This window comes from Amphibalanus amphitrite, unplaced genomic scaffold, assembly GCF_019059575.1.
Source record: "Amphibalanus amphitrite isolate SeventyFive unplaced genomic scaffold, NRLGWU_Aamphi_draft 000073F_arrow, whole genome shotgun sequence".
Classification (NCBI taxonomy): Eukaryota; Metazoa; Arthropoda; class Thecostraca; order Balanomorpha; family Balanidae; genus Amphibalanus; species Amphibalanus amphitrite.
In genome coordinates this window covers 588,651-610,515 of record NW_024881569.1, presented here as the reverse complement: position 1 = coordinate 610,515, position 21,865 = coordinate 588,651, and the positions used below count along the sequence as shown (strand labels likewise).

At 50.9% G+C, this 21,865-nt stretch overlaps 2 protein-coding genes across 3 annotated transcripts; one reads left to right on the top strand and one right to left on the bottom strand.

Moving 5' to 3' along the window:
* Positions 1-378: 378 nt before the first annotated feature.
* Positions 379-3,234, top strand: LOC122379180 (glycine-rich cell wall structural protein-like). Of its 2 annotated transcripts, XM_043361151.1 has the most exons (3): positions 379-529; positions 990-2,754; positions 2,824-3,234. In XM_043361151.1, the coding sequence occupies exons 1-3, from the start codon at positions 515-517 to the stop codon at positions 2,994-2,996; spliced, it is 1,953 nt and encodes a 650-aa protein (XP_043217086.1). In that variant the 5' UTR covers positions 379-514; the 3' UTR covers positions 2,997-3,234. The 2 variants fall into 2 exon arrangements, with proteins under 2 accessions (XP_043217086.1, XP_043217085.1); XM_043361150.1 differs by having other exon boundaries at positions 990-3,234.
* Positions 3,235-4,820: 1,586 nt separating this feature from the next.
* LOC122379179 (loricrin-like) lies at positions 4,821-7,309 on the bottom strand. Its single transcript, XM_043361148.1, has 2 exons — positions 7,248-7,309; positions 4,821-6,930 (listed from the first exon to the last, which is right to left on the bottom strand). The coding sequence occupies exons 1-2, from the start codon at positions 7,260-7,262 to the stop codon at positions 5,008-5,010; spliced, it is 1,938 nt and encodes a 645-aa protein (XP_043217083.1). The 5' UTR covers positions 7,263-7,309; the 3' UTR covers positions 4,821-5,007.
* Between the last annotated feature and the right edge of the window lie 14,556 nt (positions 7,310-21,865).

The following is a 21,865-nucleotide window of genomic DNA, read 5'->3' as shown; positions in this document are numbered from 1 at the left end:
CCACATTTTCCATTGTCTCGCCATCACATCGTTTTAGTGAACTCACGATCATCTTTACTCATTATCGGTCACGAAATCTACACAAGTAGGTATAAGCCAAGAAGCTACCAAATACACCTGTATCTGGTGAAAGAAAAGTTCACGTCGGCAATAAGACAGCAGGCTTCCGTTTTTTTCTTCCCCTAGACCCGAGTACACCCTCTATCCGTGGGGCCCGGTATGGGAAGAGACAGCTCACTTCAGGAGCACATCGCTGGGGCTCCCCGCGGCCGGCGGCACCGGGCCACGGCCTCGACTCGGTGCCGACCGGTCGGCCCGGAACGCCGTCACGGCTCCGGGGTGCAACACCGATCGGCATAGGCAAACAATTTTGAAGCTCCCCGAACAGCGCGCGGCCTCCAAATAGCGTCGTGTCACCGGCCATGGCCTGGCGCCTCGCCTCCTGTGGCGGCATATATAAGCGGTGCAGCCCGCGGGGTCGTCAGTTCGCCCTCGGCGGAACCACAGCAACATCATGCACATCTATCGGGTGAGTCAGCGACTGACACTGCTATGTCATGAGAGGAAGTGATATCCATAGTCAAAACTTTCATTTTGCATGCGGAATAAACACTGGAGAAGGCGCGTGAATGTTGCGATCGTAGGTACTGATTAGTTGTTGAATATCGTCGACGATGTCAAGCTAATCGATGAGTAGTTCGATGAGCAAATTTAAACGACGCCTCTTCTGCTTCTAGTCCTTTGGCGTAGCGTTTATATTATTTAGATCGAAACACCAACAGCGTGATCCTTTGGCATACTTTTCATTTTTCAAAAGCAAACATTTTGCATGAACACTTCAAAGAACAGTTCGTTTTTTTTTTGCATCCTCAGCATTGTCCGCAACTATTTCTCCTTGAATGTATTTCAATGCACCATCTCAATTAGTTCTATTTTAATCAAGTTAACTACTAAATAGTGACGTTTGCCCTTTGTTCCATCTCCCACAGACCTGCAGCGCGCTGCTGCTGGTCGGCCTGTGCCTCGCCGACGGCGGCGGCGGCCGCGGAGGCGGAGGAGGGGGCGGCTACGGCGCACCCAGGGGCGGCGGAGGACGACCCCAGGGACTCGGCGGAGAGGTTAGGGGATTCGGTCTGTCCAACGGAGGAGGTGGTGGCGGCGGATACAGCGGCGGCGGTGGTGGTGGAGGCGGACCGAGCCAGGGCTACGGAGCGCCTCAGGGAGGCGGCGGTGGTGGAGGCAGCTTCAACGGCGGAGGCGGTGTCTCCTCTGGATATGGCGCCCCTCAGGGAGGCAACGGAGGCAGCTTCAGCGGTGGAGGAAGCTTCAACGGTGGTGGCGGAGGCAGTGTCTCTTCTGGATATGGTGCCCCTCAGGGAGGCAGTGTCTCGTCTGGATATGGCGCCCCTCAGGGCGGCAACGGGGGAGGAAGCTTCAGCGGTGGTGGTGGAGGCAGTGTCTCCTCTGGATATGGCGCCCCTCAGGGAGGCAACGGAGGCAGCTTCAGCGGTGGAGGAAGCTTCAACGGTGGTGGCGGAGGCAGTGTCTCTTCTGGATATGGTGCCCCTCAGGGAGGCAGTGTCTCGTCTGGATATGGCGCCCCTCAGGGCGGCAACGGGGGAGGAAGCTTCAACGGTGGTGGTGGAGGCAGTGTCTCCTCTGGATATGGCGCCCCTCAGGGAGGAAGTGTCTCGTCTGGATATGGCGCCCCTCAGGGAGGCAACGGAGGCAGCTTCAACGGTGGTGGTGGAGGCAGTGTCTCCTCTGGATATGGCGCCCCTCAGGGCGGCAGTGTCTCGTCTGGATATGGCGCCCCTCAGGGCGGCAACGGGGGAGGAAGCTTTAGCGGTGGTGGTGGAGGCAGTGTCTCCTCTGGATATGGCGCCCCTCAGGGAGGCAACGGAGGCAGCTTTAACGGCGGTGGTAGCTTCAACGGTGGTGGTGGAGGCGGTGTCTCCTCTGGATATGGCGCTCCTCAGGGAGGCAGTGTCTCGTCTGGATATGGCGCCCCTCAGGGAGGAAACGGAGGCAGCTTCAACGGTGGTGGTGGGGGCGGTGTCTCCTCTGGATATGGCGCCCCTCAGGGAGGCAACGGCGGCAACGGCGGTGGATACGGAGGCGGTCAAGGCGGCGGTGGTGGAGACTCTAATGGTGGCTACTCTAAGCCCCGATCTTACAGCATCATCGAAGCTCCCGCTCGTCAGCCCTTCCGGGGTGGCTCGTCGCAGTTCTCCAGCGGCAAAGGAATCAGCGGAGGCACCATCTCAACCCGCTCCTTCTCGGCTCCGCGCATAGTCAAGGGCTCCTCAAAGTCATCGGGTGGAGGCGGCGGCTACGGAGGATCGTCTGGAGGTGGATCCGGTGGATCCTCGGGTGGCTACAGCGCCCCGTCTTCCCAGTCCTCTGGAGGCTACAGTGCCCCATCAGCTCAGTCTTCTCAGCCTTCTGGAGGCTACAGCGCCCCGTCCCAGTCTTCTGGAGGTGGAAGCTTTAGTGCCCCGTCTTCTCAGCCCTCTGGAGGCTACAGCGCCCCGTCCCAGTCTTCTGGAGGTGGGGGCTTTGGCGGCCCGTCTCAGTTCTCTGGAGGCTACAGCGCTCCATCTTCTCAGCCCTCGGGTGGCTACAACGCCCCGTCTCAGTCTTCTGGAGGTGGTGGCTACAGCGCCCCGTCCCAGTCTTCTGGAGGTGGGGGCTTTGGCGGCCCGTCTCAGCCCTCGGGGGGCTACAGCGCCCCGTCTTCTCAGTCTTCTGGAGGTGGTGGCTACAGCGCTGCGTCTTCTCAGTCTTCTGGAGGCTTCAGCACCCCGTCTCAGTCTTCTGGAGGTGGCGGCTACAGCGCCCCGTCTTCCCAGCCCTCGGGAGGCTACAGTGGCCCCTCGTCTTCAGGCGGCTTCAGCTCCTCCCAGTCCTCGGCTGGAGGATACAGCTCTGGATCTTCCGGTTCCTCCGGCGGATTCAGCAGCGGTTCCGCTTCAAGCGCTGGTTATGGCAAATAATTACTCCTCCTATGCAGGGATCACGATTAACTGCTTGGGCCCAATAATCATTCTTTCCACTCCTTTGGCCATAAGTAGCACGTTGTGTCATTCATGAGTTGTGTGGATGTTTTCAATATTTATCATATATTTATGAATGCTGTATGAATACGTGAAGGTGATTTGAAATAAATCAAGTTACAAAGGCACAAGTAACATTTTACATTGTGTCTGTGTGACGTGTGTGTCGTTTTCGCAAGGGTTCTGTGTCATAGTCTTTTTTTTGTACCGAAGAAAAATGAAATTCATTAGAATCAAGTCAAGCCACGACAAATGAGTCACAAAAAGGTAGTTCTTTCATAGCTAAATAATAGCGTATGAGAAATTCATATCATATGACACATACAACATTGGCGTCGTGAGCGACAGCATTCCGAATTTAAAACTTGTAAGGTGCATTATAGTAGGTTTATGATAGGACGGAGGAAAAAAATAAATGAAAAACATCTAGGTAGGATGGTCACATTAACCTTTATCTTGCAATAACTCTTTTGAAATCACCATGCCCGGGCTTTTACTTCACATGTCGCCCCTAAGGTTAGTCAGGGATCAGGATCAATGTAGGTTAGGTTCTGACGCAGACGCTGTCTCCAGCTATTCACGATCAAAACGCCTGCACAAATCAGAAAAATGGCCTGAGCGTCGACAAAATCTGTCTTGGAAAGGTCAACAAACATAATATTTTCAAGCAAACAGACGTAGAGCACGACTTAAAGGCATGCATTGTCGACTCCCACTCCAGTGTCAGAGTCGGTAAGATTTAGGCGACACGGACTCTAACTCTGACTCCGACTCCCGGCATCTAACTAGAACTATCGTTTCCGACCGACTCCGACTCCGACTTTATCTTCGACTTCGACTCCGCAGCCCTGCCTAAGGCATATAAATTGCCTTATAATACATCTTTTATGTATGTATGACCCAGCAATAAAACCATGTGGCAGGGTCATCAGAGTTCACCTCTCATCAAACTGGACATTGACCTTTTCCAAACAAATTGAGCATTATCTGACGCAGTGTTAACGGCGGAGGTGTTCAGAACAAAGCCCTTATTCCAACTCCTTTAACTGACATATGAGACTTTAGAATAAGGTATCTACGGTTTGTTGTCTTCCTCTCGTGATGAGAAGCATCAGCATGCTCGTTTTCCCGCGAAACTCCGGCTCATTAGCCACAAATCTCCATTTGTCGGTTTGCAAAGTTGTGTTCTAAGAACCCAAGGCACTATAAGCGATCGAGTGCGTTCTTGCCCTCATGGGTTAGCACAAAAGCTAAAAGCAGCTATATGGGCCGGCTGTCCTCCCAAAGCTACATCTCGCTGTCTCGCACATTTTTTCGCTCCTGAAAATAAAATGCGTTCACACACGGTAATCTCCATCGCCCATTCCTTTCACGTTTTTCACCCACAAGATAAACAGATGGCAATTCTCGCAACTTTTACTCCCCGTTGCTCCACAAAAGCATCGCCTCGCAGCTGCCGAGCCGACCTAGCAGCGAGAGAGCACCGACCGCAATAAAAGGTGAGAGAGCACCCCTCCACCCTCCTCGGCGGTGTCGGCTGCGGCCTTGGGGTCCCGGTTCGCTCCCATTAGTGTTCACGTGCCAGCAGTCGCGTTGCCCACACTAGGTGAGACGATGGCCTTTCCCTTTCGCAAGCTATTGTGCACCGGCGTGTTTCAGCAATATTCGTGTACGGCCGAGGAGTGAATCACGTACAGCCAGCTTGTGTAACGCTGAGTGAGGATGGTGCCTCACCTCATCTACATTCATCCAGTACAAATTGTCACGAGTTTCGCTTTATTTATTACAGCGTTATCATGTGCACAGAAAACAATAAATACGCGTAGCACATTACATCGGGTACAATGAGCATGAGCTGCAGATGCTGTCTGGGAGGTATAGAAAGCTCTGTTTCTAGATGAGCGCCGATGGGCCTCTTTGCCTTCGCTTTGACACTGGCTGTGATATGGCCTTACTTGCCGTACCCGTTGCTGGAGGATGCAGGAGGGATGTAGCTGTTGGAGGGAGCCGACGACTGGCTGTAGCCGCCAGATGATGAGGACGAGCTCGAGCTGTAGCCTCCACCAGACGACTGAGACGGGCTGAAGCCACCGTAGGTAGGGCTGGGAGGATTGTAGCCTCCTGAAGAAGAGGAAGAGGGCCCACCGTAACCTCCCGAGGGCTGGGACGGGGCACTGTAGCCTCCCGAGGGCTGAGATGGGGCACTGTAGCCTCCCGAAGGCTGAGACGGGGCACTGTAGCCACCCGAGGGCTGAGAAGACGGGGCCCTGTAGCCTCCCGAGGGCTGGGAAGACGGGGCACTGTAGCCTCCTGATGGCTGAGAAGACGGGGCGCTGTAGCCACCCGAGGGCTGAGAAGACGGGGCGCTGTAGCCTCCCGAGGGCTGGGACGGGGCGCTGTAGCCGCCCGAGGGCTGGGAAGACGGGGCACTGTAGCCTCCAGAGGGCTGAGATGGGGCGCTGTAGCCGCCCGAGGGCTGGGAAGACGGGGCACTGTAGCCGCCACCCCCAGAAGACTGAGACGGGGCGCTGTAGCCACCAGATGGCTGGGAAGATGGGGCGCTGTAGCCGCCCGAGGGCTGAGAAGACGGGGCGCTGTAGCCACCCGAAGGCTGAGACGGGGCGCTGTAGCCTCCAGAAGACTGGGACGGGGCACTGTAGCCACCACCTCCAGAAGACTGGGACGGGGCACCGTAACCTCCAGAAGGCTGGGAAGACGGGGCGCTGTAGCCACCCGAGGGCTGGGAAGACGGGGCGCTGTAGCCGCCCGAGGGCTGAGATGGGGCGCTGTAGCCTCCAGAAGGCTGGGACGGGGCGCTGTAGCCACCCGAGGGCTGGGAAGACGGGGCGCTGTAGCCGCCCGAGGGCTGGGAAGACGGGGCACTGTAGCCGCCACCTCCAGAAGACTGAGACGGGGCGCTGTAGCCACCAGATGGCTGGGAAGACGGGGCGCTGTAGCCTCCTGAGGGCTGAGACGGGGCACTGTAGCCTCCAGAAGGCTGGGACGGGGCACTGTAGCCACCACCTCCAGAAGACTGGGACGGGGCGCCGTAACCTCCAGAAGGCTGGGAAGACGGGGCGCTGTAGCCTCCCGAGGGCTGGGAAGACGGGGCGCTGTAGCCTCCAGAAGGCTGAGACGGGGCGCTGTAGCCGCCCGAGGGCTGAGCCGGGGCGCTGTAGCCGCCCGAGGACCCTCCAGACGATCCTCCGTAACCGCCACCTCCTGACGACTGCGAAGTTCCCTTCACGATGCGGGGAGCGGAGAAAGTGCGGGTCGAGATGGTTCCGCCGCTGATGCCCTTACCAGAGGAGAACTGAGAGGAGCCACCGTAAGACGGCTGGCGAGCGGGAGCCTGGATCACGCTGTTGGCGCGCGGCCGGGAGTAGCCGGAGCTGCCGCCGCCGCCGCCGCCTCCGCTGTAGCCGCCGCCGCCGCCGCCGCCGCCACCGCCACCGCCGCTGCTGTAGCCGCCGCCGCCGCCGCTGCTGGGCGCTCCGTAACCCTGCTCGACGATGTCGTTGGCCTGAGGAGCACCATAACCCTGGCTAACGCTCCCCCCGCCTCCACCGCCGCTATATCCGCCGCCGCCGCCGCCGCCGCTGCTCGGAGCGCCATATCCCTGCTGGACGATATCGTTGGCCTGAGGAGCTCCGTACCCCTGGCTCGGACCACCACCGCCGCCGCCGCCGCCGCTGTATCCACCGCCACCGCCTCCGCTGCTCTTCGGCAGACCGAAACCGATGACCTCTCCGCCGAGTCCCTGGGGTCGTCCTCCGCCGCCCCTGGGTGCGCCGTAGCCGCCCCCTCCTCCGCCTCCGCGGCCGCCGCCGCCGTCGGCGAGGCACAGGCCGACCAGCAGCAGCGCGCTGCAGGCCTGTGAATCACAGAGGAGTCAGGTCAGACGACACGAATCAGATGATAGCTGACGATATGACCCACAGATTATGATCCGTGATAGAGTGCATGAAACAACTCTTCGAAAAAAACTTCATGAAGTTCTCAAATTGATGCAAAAGTTAATGACCAATGACACATTTTCGGGGATATGCATCATTATTATCTTCATCATCTCAAAATCAACTTATAGGAAACAGCAAATAGCTTAGTTTTGTCACTTAGTTCTCTCCCTAGCTAGGTTTCATCCGTTCACTGAAGCCGGCTCTCTTTGATGCACTGCGCTGGCACGCTTACCTTGAACGCGTTCATGTTGTGACTGGAGCGCTGCTCTGGGCAGACTGACGATCCGGAGTCGCCGCCCAGTTATATAGCTCTCCATCTGTACTGGCCCGCTGCCGGCCCTGCGAAGGCCGCCGGCGATGTTAGGCAGTGAAAGGCGCCTCGGGCGGGGTGCCCCGGTCAGCCGCCGTCTTGGCGGCACGGGCGACGGAGCAGCAGCAAGCGCCCCCGTGCTGATCACGACTTTATTCATTATCGGTGTTTTAGTCCGTCTTCTTGTCTTCCCCTTGCCGTCTTTTGGTATGAATTACCTCCATCCTTTTTCCATGCTCTCCCATTTAATTAGATAATCACTGAAGATAAGATAAGAGAAGCTTCGAGCATGCCTCTGATTTACGTCCGCATGTATGGGGCGAATTTTAGCAGCCGTCGCTCGTCAATATGTAATTGTTCTTAAGGAGACATCACAACAAGACAATGTGAAATGTTGACAATGTAGGGCGATTGTGTCTTCCGTCATCTTTACAGTTTTATCTTGTGTCCAATAGCTGTGAAGTATTTCGTCCCACTCAGAATGAATGGCATGACGTCTTGTAGGTAGCGTGGATGTTTTAACCATAAAGGTCAAGGTCTTTGACAAGGTCTTTGGCCTTGTCCTTCTTCCAAAAATAACTAGCTGAAAAGCACGCAGCTATTTCATGTGCCCATGAAAAGCACGTTCAGTTCAGTTCGGGTTCAATTTATTTTGATTCAGTTGGTATAATTCGTGTGAAGCAAAACTAAAACAGTAAAAGAAATAGAACACTTAGTTAATATGCGCAAAATGTTAAACAAAAATTAACGTTCTCCAAGAGAATTGTCTTTCGGTGTACCTACCTACATACGTGGCATTAACTCTCGCATGTGTGCGCGTTTGCCAGCTTCTAACGTGTAGGGGGGGGGGGGGGTCGGTTGGACCCCACTCTTGCCGTTCGGCCCCTGATCAACCTAGAGCTTCGCGGAAAAAAGCGAGTGTGTTGCCCGTGGCGAGAGGAAGCCGATGGTACCCAATTTTAAGGTCCTAGGTCATTGGATGACATTCCAGAAGTCGGGAAAATCGAGACCTGTTAGAAAGTCGTATAAAATGTGGCTGCTATAGGGTTTTTCGGGGTGCTGATCACGAATATCGTGTTAGATTTGATCACAGATGATGGCTTTAAGCATTTAGACCAGGCCAGGTCAGGTCAGGTCAGGTCAACCAGAAGGGGTCGTGACGGGTATTCCTAGTACGTGTCAACCGCCTGTGACAGCTTCGTAACATGTTACGAAGGCACCAAAACTACTTCGTAAATATTCAAATGGTTGCTAAGTTTGAATTCAGCTCCAAAAACTAGCCTAGAAACATATAAAACTCGAAAAGTGAACCGAGGTCACCAAAGGTCAGTGACCTGACCTGACCTTCAGGTGACCTTGACATCCACCCTATTCCCTAATGCATGGGAGCAACATCAACTCACATGTTTGAGCGTTTGAAACCACGAAAAGCTTGCAAGCGCGCTGCTAATGCGAGCCGATATATGTATGTACGCCGAATCGCGATTCCGTCCAAACATGGCCTCGAGAAATAGGTCACAGGTCAAAGGTCACTTGGGTCTAGGTTATGAAATTTTCAGAGTAGGTGTAAAGTTGATCAACTCGAGGGTACTGACAGTTTTGTCGCGATCGGCCGCTTTTTGCGCGAGTTATTCACGAAGAGCCATGTGGTCCATCCCCCCCCCCCTACACATGCGAGGGTTTGATAAAAATACGATGGTGTCCCTATGTGTCAGAAAGATGGGTTTCGCCCCGCACGTTTACGACGTTTCATCGGTCTCGTTTACAGTTGATGAAATAGCACAAGCAGCGACCCAGTTCATGTTCGTCACTTCTCAGTGTGTTTCTGGACCGATACAATGATGCTGATGATATCACTGCATCAGCTACATTCACTTCCTTTATCATAAGTCCATACCAGTGAACACGTCACGGCCAATAGTCAAAGAGAGATTCCTTTGTCCGGTGTTGCCGTCTTGCAATAAAGCTTCGGTGCTCAGGCGTTGCAATGCACTTCCGCTCAATCCTTTCGACGAGTAACCACGGAAGACCCGGTGAAACTGCTATCGTTTAGGTGGTTTGGCACTGATGTGTATTGTCCCTGAGTCGGTACTCGCAGACTGAAATAATAGTGTGTGGAAGACGTCTTGTTATGGTGCCAAGGAGAATTGGTTGGTTGTCGAGAGTATTAGCGAACTTCTTTCTCCTTTTGTACTTGATACAATGCTGAGCGTATAAGTGTTTGTGTACCCTATTTGTGTAAAGCTTGACTTTATAAGTCAATCGTCGCTGGCAAATTGTGCTACTTCCGTCCTTACTCCTGATTTTCTTAACATAAATCTGATTGAAGTATTTTGAATACATTAGGTACATTGACCTTTTCGCACCGATCCCATGTGGCCTGGCTCAGGGACGGCCAGGCTTGGCGGTGAACACTTCTCTGAAGTCTGCTTTGTCGCCTTTTGTTCCTGCCGCCTGGAGTGTGAAGTCGTTCTGAAGACCTGCCCTTGCCGGCCGTTGGAGGTAACTAATCATTGTCACACATGATGGTCAAGGTCGTGCGAATTGCAAGATAATCACTTGTTCGTGTACATATAAGGACTGGAGAATTGCTCAGGCGGCAATTGCGACCTATCTCCAAACACTGCATTGCTTTATTCATTGGATGGCAGAGGTAATGAACAAGGGGATAATAAGTAAATAAGGGAATAAGAGATAATGAATAAGTGAATAAGGGAATGAGAGGTAATGAACAAGGGGATAATGAATAAGCACGCTTCAAATCTTTTGACAATTGTTGTAGTTTGTAGCGTATTTCTGTTGCAAGAAAATAAAAGAACAAACGTAACGCATAAAGCGATACATACCTAGATAGTATATTTGTGCATGAAATTCACTTGCATGTCGCCTCTCGTTACCTGGCCTGGGAGATGATAGATGCTGAGAAGTGACTCATTTTCATCCTCGCCCTCAGCAAAAACAGCCGGCCTTGTCATTTTAGTTTTTTTCAGAGTCCGTTTGTTCGACGACACTCAATTTAATTAATAAAGTTACAAGGCAAGAACGTCGTTGCTCCATGTCTCTCAAGTTAAGGGTAAACGAGGCAGGCTGAATAACTAAGTATATAAGAAGACGTGCGAAGGATAATGGCTTTGCAGAAGAGCCGTTTTTCGTCCCGCCGTCTATTTATCTGAGATTACCCGTGCCTGGCCCCATGCAATGGATGCTGTTGCGGCCGGTCAGACGACCGGGTGAAGGGTCACTTTTGCAAGCTGTCACTTTGCATGTGCCCGGCCGGTGCATTGGTTGACGGGCTTGCCTCGCGGCGCGAGGTGGGTCGGGTGGGGGTACAGGCATGTCCGGAACGCCGGGAAGGCAGGCATACAAAGGTAACTATCTGGCCGGAACAGTTGGCCACGGGGCGCCGTCTCAACTGGGTCGGACCGCGGACGGGACGGGACGCACAAATGCATCTTGCGTGTTTCAGTTAGTGATCACATACATGCCATCCTCGCTGTCACCAAATGTGCAATGTGTCGGATACATTGTGCTGTCATAAGGTGGTGAGTGCAGATACTATTGTGCAAATAATAATAAAAAGTAGAAAGTGAAAATTAGCTTCACTGTACATAATGCACTTACATAACTGTGCCAATTGCTGGGCTGGATAAATATGCCTGATTATTTTCTAACCGTCCAACTTTTCCTGGAATTCATGCATGACTTTCCAAAAAAAAAAACTTTAAAATAGCTACATAAGGCTGATGAAGTGATATGTTTCTAATGATACCTGAAATCATGAACAGGAAAATGAGCTGTTTCAATTATCAGCCACTCCGCTCGGGTGGCCGCACAAACTCACGATGACGTGCAGTAGTCGCCACTTGCCTCACTCATAATTTGACGACTTTGTATACCACAGCTCCCACACCTCTCAACCGTCATATTTAGTCATCTAGAGCGACCAAACATGTCAAGCATGCCCGAGCTGAAGATCCCCATGCAGTCCACCACTCCAGTGCCCACTCGCCCAGTGTGCCAACTCCTCCAGTCCTGCTGACCGGGGCAGAACCCCGAGCCCGCCTTGCTCCCGCGAGTGGTGCCGTTTCGTCACGGCTCGGTCCGACGTGCGAGGGCGGTTGCTTCACGTGCCACTGTCGTTTGCCGCGCCTCTCACACGGTCCACAGGGTAGGGGAAGGAGTTCTTGCAGCGGCTCGTGACAGCGCGCTCGACCCGAACTCTCCTTCGTGGGTTCGTGGGTCTTTGGGTCCGTAGGTTCGTGAGTCCTTGGATCCGTGGGTATGGCTCAATGGGTCCGAAGCAGTTCATATTTTGGTTTCACTAAAAAATCAGCTTTGTGCCGTTAATGAAGGTTTCATTCGTGTTGATATGTTGTTTATAATCAGGTGGTTTGAGATCTTGGTGTTGACCGCGTGGGTCCAGGTGACTAGTTTTTCCTCCTTCTACAATGTTATTTCGAGCAACAATTATTTGGCAAGCTGTCTTGTAAGTACGAGACGTAAAGTATAATCGTTTAAAGGGATTATGTATAATTGTATAATGTATATGCATTGTGCATGAAGGAGCGATTGAGAGCGATTTGCTGGCTTGTTTACGCATGCACCGCCATCAAATTGTTACCAGCCAATGCCTGATAACCAGCTGAAAAATGTCCATTTCACAGTTTCATTAGAGCCTCACGGTGCGTGCCGACCGGCGCCTATTACACGTGTCACGATCTTTACCGGCACCCTCACGGCACCCTCACGCGGGCCCTTTTTCTTGTGTTAACGCTGCGCACGTGCGACCGCCCGTGTAGACTCACAGTACCCGTGACGAGCAGTCGATACCTCCAGCAAAAACAGCCAGATAGTCTGCAATCTGACCGCAATGTTGCACGCACCTGGCATGGCCGCACGCCAGCTACCGCCGTGTGTATCTGCTCTCTGAACAGCATTGGGTGGATGATGGCTGACACGTAACTACACCGACATGGTCGTGTCGCGGAAGGAAAACATCCTCCCGGAATATTCCAAACACTTGAAGCACGGTGAAAATCCATTTTTGCCCGGCAGATAATCGGGACAAGGTTGGACGGCTGCCCATGACCGTGGGCTCGGAGCCGGGAGCGGCAAAAACTGCTGAGCTGGGCTGGAGCGCGCAGCCGACGGCACCGGAGCGCGAGCGAGCCCGGAGCGGTGGCGACACTTGATGCGCTCGATGGGTGATCGAGTCACGCGCCTCCACTCTGCACAATAGACGCAGCTGCCACGCAATCGGCGCGAGCGGCGGGAGCAGTCGCGCGCCCTCGCCCAGCGATTTCGAACAGGCGGTGGGTTAGTGCCCTATAACCATGCATTCATAGGAACTTATATAGCCCAACCATCGAGCCTCGAGCCTAGCGCGCCCTTGCTTGTCGATATTTTTTAAACAGCCTGAACTGAATTACGTTGGTCTGTTTTGTATCTATGCTTCTAAAAATAAGTACCCACTCGATAATTACGCATTCATAGGAACGTATAGCCCAACCATCGAGGCTCGAACGTAGCGCGCCCTTGCTTCTCGATATTTCAAACAGCCTGAACTGTTTTACGTTGGTCTGTTTTGTATCTATGCTTCTAAAAATAAGTACCCACTCGATAATTATCGCTGAAGCACGTAACGCGTTTGTTAGAAACAAATGCCAAACTGAGCAAGACTGGAGTGGTCTTGCTCCAGCAACTGAACTGTTAGCACCGAACCGTTGCAGCCACTAAGCCAGTGCGGTTGCCACGGTTCCACACGATTCATGTTCCATGCGGTTCCATACGATGGTGTCACTGGACTGGAATTGGGCCAAGCCTGTTCAAATGCCGAGTTCTGAGCTAGCGCCGAACGTTTGGGCGATGACTTTAACGCAGCAGTAGCGGTAACACCGCTGTGTCAACAGCTTGTCAGAGAGATACCTACCACCAGGCCAGTGGCCGAGGTCATCAATGGTTGAATATTATCCATCAGATAAGGGGGCTGAGCAAAGTATGTACCAGCTACGGTCAAAGGCCGTCATGCTGTTGCTGTCTAAGCATTAGATCCAGCCATGTGGCCAGCTCCGAATCAATGGGACCTATGTGTAAGCGGGAAACTTTTTGAGGCGGTTTCTTTTCTATGCCTACCATCATAGCATGCTCGTTGCAGCATCTGAAAGGAAGCTCGCGACTGCGGTAGCGCGCCAGTCAAGCTGACTTTTCATAACGGCCTCCTTCATGTGCCGAGCATTCAGAGTGGCAGCATGAATGACATCGACATCCATAATCATGCAACCAGAGAAAAAAATCTCACAGGATTGAGCAGTGTCGTGAGCCAATGGGAAATTAACTATGTTACGACTGGTTGATCCATAGCAGCAGTGTGTTCTTCCTCAGCGACCTCGGCCATCCGTTTCATTTCAACACACATTGCCACCTTCACATCGAACCACCGCTAACCGCTCGCAGCGACGCTCCCTGTGGTGAACGGCAGAGGCTCCTAACGTTCGGCTGTCTACACCTTTTGTCAGTTTATTTCGGGGCGTAATCGTCCATTTTAGAACTAACGAAATGTGTGTAGACATACCGCAATATTATGTACAAGAATCACATAATATCTCGGCGCAGGTCAGGCAGTCGGCGGTAAAGCATTCAATTTCGGCATAGCGGCAAAACGCTCCATTTTCAGCGATAGCGCAAGTAGAATCGGCTGCGCCAGCACAGGTTTAGAGGAAGCGCACGCAATTTAGCAACAGTAACAACCAAATTCGGCACTGTTCATTCAATTTCGGCGGGTAACCGGAGGCACCCAGGTGATTCATATTTTCAGGAACGCTTCTTGAGCATCAAATGAATCCTCATACAGCTTTGTGGCTTTGAGATATTCTCAGGGGGAGAAAAGCAGGCCATTGTTTGTTTAGCGTCACAGTGCCTACCTAAGATCGTTTCGCTGTTTCCCGTTTCGAATTCTGATGTGAAAATTGATAAACTTTACTGAATTAGTACTATTTATCCTAAAAAGATAACATCTGTGGGCTGGTTTCTTTTTTATATTACAGTACCCGCTCCTGTCCGCACATGGCGGACGACGATCGACAAGGCAAACGCCAATCGTTGTTGGACTCGAGGCAAGCCCCGATTCTCTTTCATTGAAGCACGTCTGTGCTGTTGTCACTGTGTGCCAAGTTTTTGTCCAAAACATGAACCCATTTTATCAAAAGACCTGTTATTTTACTTCACTTTGAAAGCAACCCATCACCTCGTCAATCAAACATAACACAATTAGCTCAGCCATACCAGAATAAGTCCTACCAATCGGTTATCGTTGCACTTCCTGTTATCATCTCCTATTAATCAACTGCCAGCGTGAAATATCAAACATGCCTTACCTACTGTGTGCAGAAGGACACGAAAATAAATTAATCATTCCGTATCGTATCATCACGCCTCCCCTCACCCCACCCCAACCCCACGAACACCACCAGACCCAGAGGCTTAGCGCCAACATTCTAACCCGTCCCATGGACAAGACTCGTAGTTGCGGCAGGTGTATTTTTCTCCCCCCCCCCCCCCTCCCTGAGCATCTGACTGTCCATCCGGCGCTCGGCGCATCCTTTCAACAACCGCGCGACGACACCGGGCGACGGGCGTCTCTGGCGCATGGGCGGGGTCAAAGTTCAGTAGTCGCGCACCCTGTCGGCCTGGTTTTGTTCTCCGCCAGCTTCGTTTTAAGCAGGTGCCTATGCACTTATGTTATTTGTACTTCCTTGATAGAAATTAATAGGCACATTGTAATGTTTTGTTTAACCCACAGAAAGCACGAACATGAAATCATGCTCATCGCTGGCGATGGCGAAAGGAATATTCGGCCATAACGGAGAGGGTGGAGGGCCGGAGGCATGCACTCAAGTCCAGACAATGAGACAGTGGCAACAGTAAACACCTTGAAAAACGTTTGACTTAACCCTCCAGGCGGTGGGGGGGGGCATTTTTTTGCCCCCCTTTAGTTTTTTCGATATATCTCGAGAACCGCTGCGCCGATCGTCACCAAACTTTCAGTACCCTCCCGGGAGCAGCTAGCGCACATGGTGACCAAAAATTTTTCCAAAGGCTATGATAGGTTGGCCGCTAATGACGTCAGAGTGACGTCATTTTTGCCATTTTCGACCCAAAAAAAGGTTTCGCGGGAAGAGCTGTCAGGCCTACAGCTTTAGAGATACAGAAAAATGTGTCAAACATAAAAGGTGTGAAATTAAAAGGGCTACAAAACTGCTATTTCGGTTTTTCGAATTTTTTGGATTTTGACCCCCAAAAACCAAAAAATAGATTTTTTGAATATAATAGCCAAAAAATCCAAAAAATTTTTGAATTTCGAAAAACCGGAATATATGTGATAGCCCCTACCGCCTTCTATCTACATACCAAATTTGAGATCGATACCTCTTTTTTTAGCCAAGTTATAGCGAAAAAAACTGTTCAAAATTGATGACGTCAAATTTTCAAACTCAATTTTTAGCAATTCTAGACCTCGTAGCGCAAAACAAAGACCACCATTAGACTCCCCGTGACGAGCTGCATCGAATCAATACCCATTTTATGCAAAAATATCAACTTTGAAATTTGACCTTTTTTGACCTGACCTTGACCTGACCTCCACCAGAAAGTGACCTAAACCGTACCTGATGGTCTTATAACCAACACCATTGAGTTGGAAATGAAAAACTGGCCATAAAACATGCATCGCATAACCTTAGTAAAGTTGGGCTCATGTGGTGACCCTTGGTGACCTTTGGTGACCTGACCTGTGACCTGACCTGGTATGACCAGTGACCTCTAATAGCAACATATGTACAAGACAACTGACGCCTTATCGCTGATTTTCGACAAAATGCGTTTTACTCGGTGTTATAGCGCTTTCCCTAGAAGCCCCGTGAACGGTGAAACATTTTATCTTTGACCTGACCTGTGACGTCATCGGTGACCCCGAGGTCAATGAAATTTGGTTTCCCTCAACAAATTTGACAGGGCTATCGAACGCCGTTTGAATTTTCCGGATCCGTCCAGTAGTTTCGGAGATACGGGGGGGGGGCAAAAAAGTGCCCCCCCCCCCCCCCACCGCGCGGAAGGTGGCTGGTAGGCCCACCGCCTGCCGGGTTAATAACAATGCTCCAACAAGCTAATTTTGTAAGCAAGAAGTCTCTGCTTGCTTCCAAATAGCCACCGAAATTGAATGATTATCGCCGAATTTGGTTGCTGCTGTTCTAAATATCGTGCGGCCGTCTCCAATCTCCAGCAGCATCGCCGAAATACAATGCGGACACGCCGAAACCGGGCGTCTTTTGCTGCTGCGCCGAAATTAAATGCTCTAATGCCGATCACCGCTATAAACGGCCGACATGCAATGCTATACTGATACATAGCTTTGCGGTATGTCTACAAAGAATCCGCTAGGTCTAAAATGGACGCGCACGTACCGAAATAACCTGACAAAAGGTGTAGCCGTGTGCCCCAGGAGTACCGTTTTTCCTCCCCTGTCTGTTCGGTGCTCCCTCCACCCTTTGTATCTTAGTGTTCCCTCCACCCTCCACCCCAACCGCGCAGCGCCGGATAGCAGTGGCCGTGACCCAGCGCGAGCGACGTGTGGCACCCCATTGCACTCTGGGCCTTTCATTAGCCCCCAGACAAGACCGTGTACCCGTGTGAACGCTTGTGCCCCCCCCCCCCCAGCCCCTGGGCGGCTGTCGCGTGCACGCTATGTGAGTAGAGCACCAATTTGTGCCGGACGAGCGACGTTTGCCGACCGCAGAGTGGCATTACGGAGAACGCCGGGGGCAGGGCGATGACACGGCGTATTTTAGGCACCCAGCGCACCCGCGTTCATAAATGGGGTGGTTTTGGGCGCAGAAAGGTCGCCAATCACGTAAATCAGTCAATGCACTGTCTATGCAAGGTCCGCTGTGATTCTGGGTTTTTGGCTTCGACAACTACCTTGAGCTCGTTTGGCTAATAGTGTTTTCATGCATGTGTATGAAGTGCATAAATGGTAAAATGTAACTGATTGCCGTAGCACTTTTCATGGCTGGTTAGTTGCCAAAAAGGTCCAAAGGTCGCACCCCGTGATGATAAAATAACTTTCAGCTCAATGACCGAGAATCGTTCAAAATACCAGCTGTTCATCTTTATTTGGGGGTGAGGGGGGAAGAACTTCGACTTATGAAGAGGGAACACTCAAACTTTCACTCAGCTGCATTCACGCTGTGGTCAACGCTGATGAATGCGATGCCATTTGGGGGTGATGCGCTTGGCTGCTTAAACAAATCACTTGCGCTGCAAACGATTACACTTACGGCTAGTCGGCTTTACGTCGGCAGTGTACGTACGTAACATAACGATAAAAGTGATCTCTACAATTAATTTCAATTGTATTCAATAATATATTAATATAATAATTAATGAAGATTGAAGATAATGATTAATAATAACTATTTTTTAAAGTTTTTGGTGCTTCCACCGATACTCATTTATTCAAAAGATATAAATTGATTCAACAAATAATTATCGAGCATACCGTTGACACTTGCACATAAAACTGCAGCTGCGCTCACAGTCGATAACCCATTCGGCGACGCCCCGACCAAATAGCCAGGACCAAGGCAGTATATGCCAGGACCTTCGGGCGTGGTGCGGTGATTGTAACATACATCACACTCCCGGGCTGCCGGCCAGCGGCCTTCTAATCCACGCGCAATGGAGGCAGCCGAGTGCCGACCAAACCATCCCGCTCACCGAGCCGGTCGAGCTCGCCCTCCTCATAGCATGGCGAGTGACTGGAGCCGCCCGGAAAACCCCAACATTAACCCAGTGCCGGCCTCCATCGACCTTCGAAACTGCGCACTCCCTCTCCCTCCCTCCTCTCTCTCTCTCTCTCTCTCTCTCTCTCTCTCTCTCTCTCTCTCTCTCTCTGTCTGTATCTCTCTCTCTCCCTCTCTCTCTCTTTCCATCTCTCTCTCTCTCTCTCTCTCTCTCTCTCTCTCTCTCTCTCTCTCTCTCTCTCTCTCTCTCTCTCTCGTCTCAATGTGACCTGAACTGACGCTCCATCGCCAAACGCATGAAGAAATCGAAATGTCCTTTCTCCCACATTACCGCCGTAATTCACGATTCAGACACTGTCAGAAGCAAATTTGCCTTTTATAGCCTGTGCCTTTGCTCACTCCTTTAGACCTGCGACAATTCAGTGTTCATACAGGCTCTTCAAAAGTCGCGGACATAGAAAGGTGCCATTCCACGGCTTGTGTTGCTGAGATCCTGACCTTGACTGAAGCAAGAACTTGTCAGCGCTAATATGTACACATGCGTGGTTCAGAATGTTGCGCAATCTCATTCTCAACCCCGGAATTAAGACTCACTCATCAGCCTCGACTCTGTTGTTTTGACGCAGCTCCCATCTGAGATACAGGGAAAGTCGGACGTCTATCAAAACAAGCGTAAAGCGGCCTGACACCATCACTACCCCAGGCATTTACCCGGCGCGGGTCGGCACGCTGATTCAGTTTAGGTCACCGCCCCCTTCTGTTTTGGTTAACGGCAGAGCTGTGGTTAGTTTGTAACCATGGTTACACCACAATGATAGACTTCATAGGCGTAACAGCTGACGCCGTAGTGCAGCTGACACTGAGTCAACGACACCGGTGTCGTAAACGAGGCAGAAGGTGATGTGTCACTACGTCACGTGCGCCATTTGACTATATTCGATGTGGGGGGAGGGGGAGATGTGCAGACCTGATAGGTCATTCATGGATCGGAGTGCCATCCATAGAACTATGGATGACACTCTGATCCATGAATGACCTATCCTTCGAAACTCATCTGTCCATAACTTTATGGACAGGTGAGCTTCGTCAGCTAAACGCATGTGTACGGGATAAAACGATATTATAAATGAAGAGGAGAGGGAAAGAGAAGGAGAGAGAGAGAGAGAGAGAGAGAGAGAGAGAGAGAGAGAGAGAGAGAGAGAGAGAGAGAGAGAACGGCGAGAGGAGATTCTTCTCCAGACGGTATTTACATGCAGGGATTGCTTAACTTCGCGCGGCTATCTCCGAAAATCTCTGGACTGGAGTGATCATATAGTGGGTAGGTCCGCCCCACAGTCCGGCATGTTGAATAGGCTGGGATTGCCCCGACATGGGCCGAGCACTGTGATGCAGAATAGATGAGTTCATCCTAGCTGCGATGGTATAGTACATGTATGTATGGTATGTATGATGTATGGACACAGTGACTGACCATGCCCCCCCCCCCCCTTCAGCGATGGTGGCGACCTATTGATGAACATGTTGATGACGACAATGGTGCCTGATGGATCAGCTGATAATGAAGCTGAATTGTTGCCGTTAGGTCATGAAAATGAGCCTTTTATAGTGGCCGAGAAGGGTCATGTGGGTGAGTATAGTGAATAAGTACTCGTCAGGTTATAGTCGTCCATTCGTTGATTGAATGGCTGAGATGTTGGAAGAGGGCACGGAACGCTCGGATTGCGGGAGGCACTATAGTTCGTTTCAAGAAATTATTCACCAAGATTTTCCGAAGCAATCCTGAACATTTCTCATCAATGAAGTAAGAGACGAGTTCGGAACATCAAACATCCGTCGAGTCTCATTGCGCCACGATATTACGATACTTGAAACGAAAGGACGCCACATCAGACAGGAAAAAAAAGTTACGGCCTCTGCCCTCAATCTGACCTCGGGCAATAAATCACGGTATTTCCACGAGCCTATTTGGTCGCTGAAGCGAGAAACGGACGATATCTAACGCAATCGACATCGTTGACTTGTGAACTTGATCGCAGTGTTCGCTGTTACACAGAAAGGTAAATTATTGCGTCCGTGAAAATGTGTCATGATGACGCATGTCTGATTTGGTGACATTTCATCCTCGGTCTTAGGTAATAAGGTATTGTAACGGCAGGGTGTCTGCTACGGTCATCGGACCTTAGGATAAGTGGCATTGCTCCTTGGCGCATCTAGTTGTTGCCTTATTCGCTTAGTTAGATTTCATAAACGTTAAATTTGCGGCTGTGTACTTATTCCTTGATTGCATTCGAATTTCGATACAACAATTGAGTGCAGGTAAGTATATGATTGTTTATACAAGATTTTTGTACCTGTTACGAGTAACTTAGTTACCTGTTACGAGTAACTTAGTTACCTGTTACGAGTAACTATCACAGTAAATCGTAAGTGGCCAATTTTGAACTTTGGTCAAATATCCCGCGTTTCCTACCATGCCTTCTGTTGCGGACCGGCCGGCCGGTCGCCGTCGAGATCACTGAAGCGGCTACCTATCACGGGTGAGAATTAGGGGGTTTTGCGGGTGCTCGAGCACCACCTGAAATTCAAAGGTCACTATTGTAATAGTTATCCAGTGGCTGCTTAAATTACGTCTGAGACACAAACTGCTTTGCTTAACCCGCGCCCCAGTGGCGGTCTCAGCCAACTTCGCCCTAGTGGGGGGGGGGGGGGCATATGTTACCACCCACCTCTAACTCAAAAACTAAGAGGGCTAGAAAGACGCGGTAATAAGCAGGCGATAGCTCTCAATGCGTACGTTTAAAAGTATTTCAATCATTTTTCATCTTAGAGCAATATTGGGGTCACCAGAGGTTATCAAAGGTCAAAATTTGCCAATTGTCACGATATTTTTCAGAAAACATGCCGTTATCTCAGGAACTATGATAGCTAGGAAAACGCATGGAAAAACAATCGATAGTTTTTAAACTCTTCTTTTGATAAGATCATTATCAAAATTGACCTCAGGTCAACGGTTTAGCCTCCAGAGGGCAAAAACTAAAAAATATATGTTTTTCGAAAAGTGTTTTTCGACAATAACTTTCGACTTAAAAGCCACGACATTTTTATTGCAAGAATCGTGTTCCTCTCGCCAAGACGCGTCGAATGATCTATAAGTTGACCCTGAAATGTCAACTTGAAAATTTAACCTCAGGTCAAGGTCATGACCTGACCGGAAAAGGTAATGTTGCATATCAGTCGATGCGTCTCAACAAGACAAACACAATGAGACCATCCCCAGCGTTCTATCTCTTTCCAATCGCGAGTTATTGGCAAAAATATATTTGTAGCCTCAAATGACCTAGGATGACCTTTCTAGAGACTATCAGCAAAAATGACACCTTGGTCATCACGGGTGGCCAAAATCATTGTTATTCTGAAATATTTGGACTGTTCATATGCGTACACACGGATCTATGTAGAGGCATTTTCATTTTTCTCCATTGACTTGTAGGTAATGGAAAGGTCGCGCCACTGGCCTGACCTTAGGTCACGGATATAAAAAATCCGAGATATAGAAATTATAGGCGCCCATAACATCATGAAATCCACCAAGTTTAAAACCTCTCTGACAAACACTGCAGACTGGACAACTTTTTTAGGCTTGGTCAGTTAACTTGACCTGGTGACCTGACCTGACATGACCTGGGGTCAAAAATTCCACACGTTGTCCAAAATTTATGTATAAAAAGCTACCTCAAGCGGCGC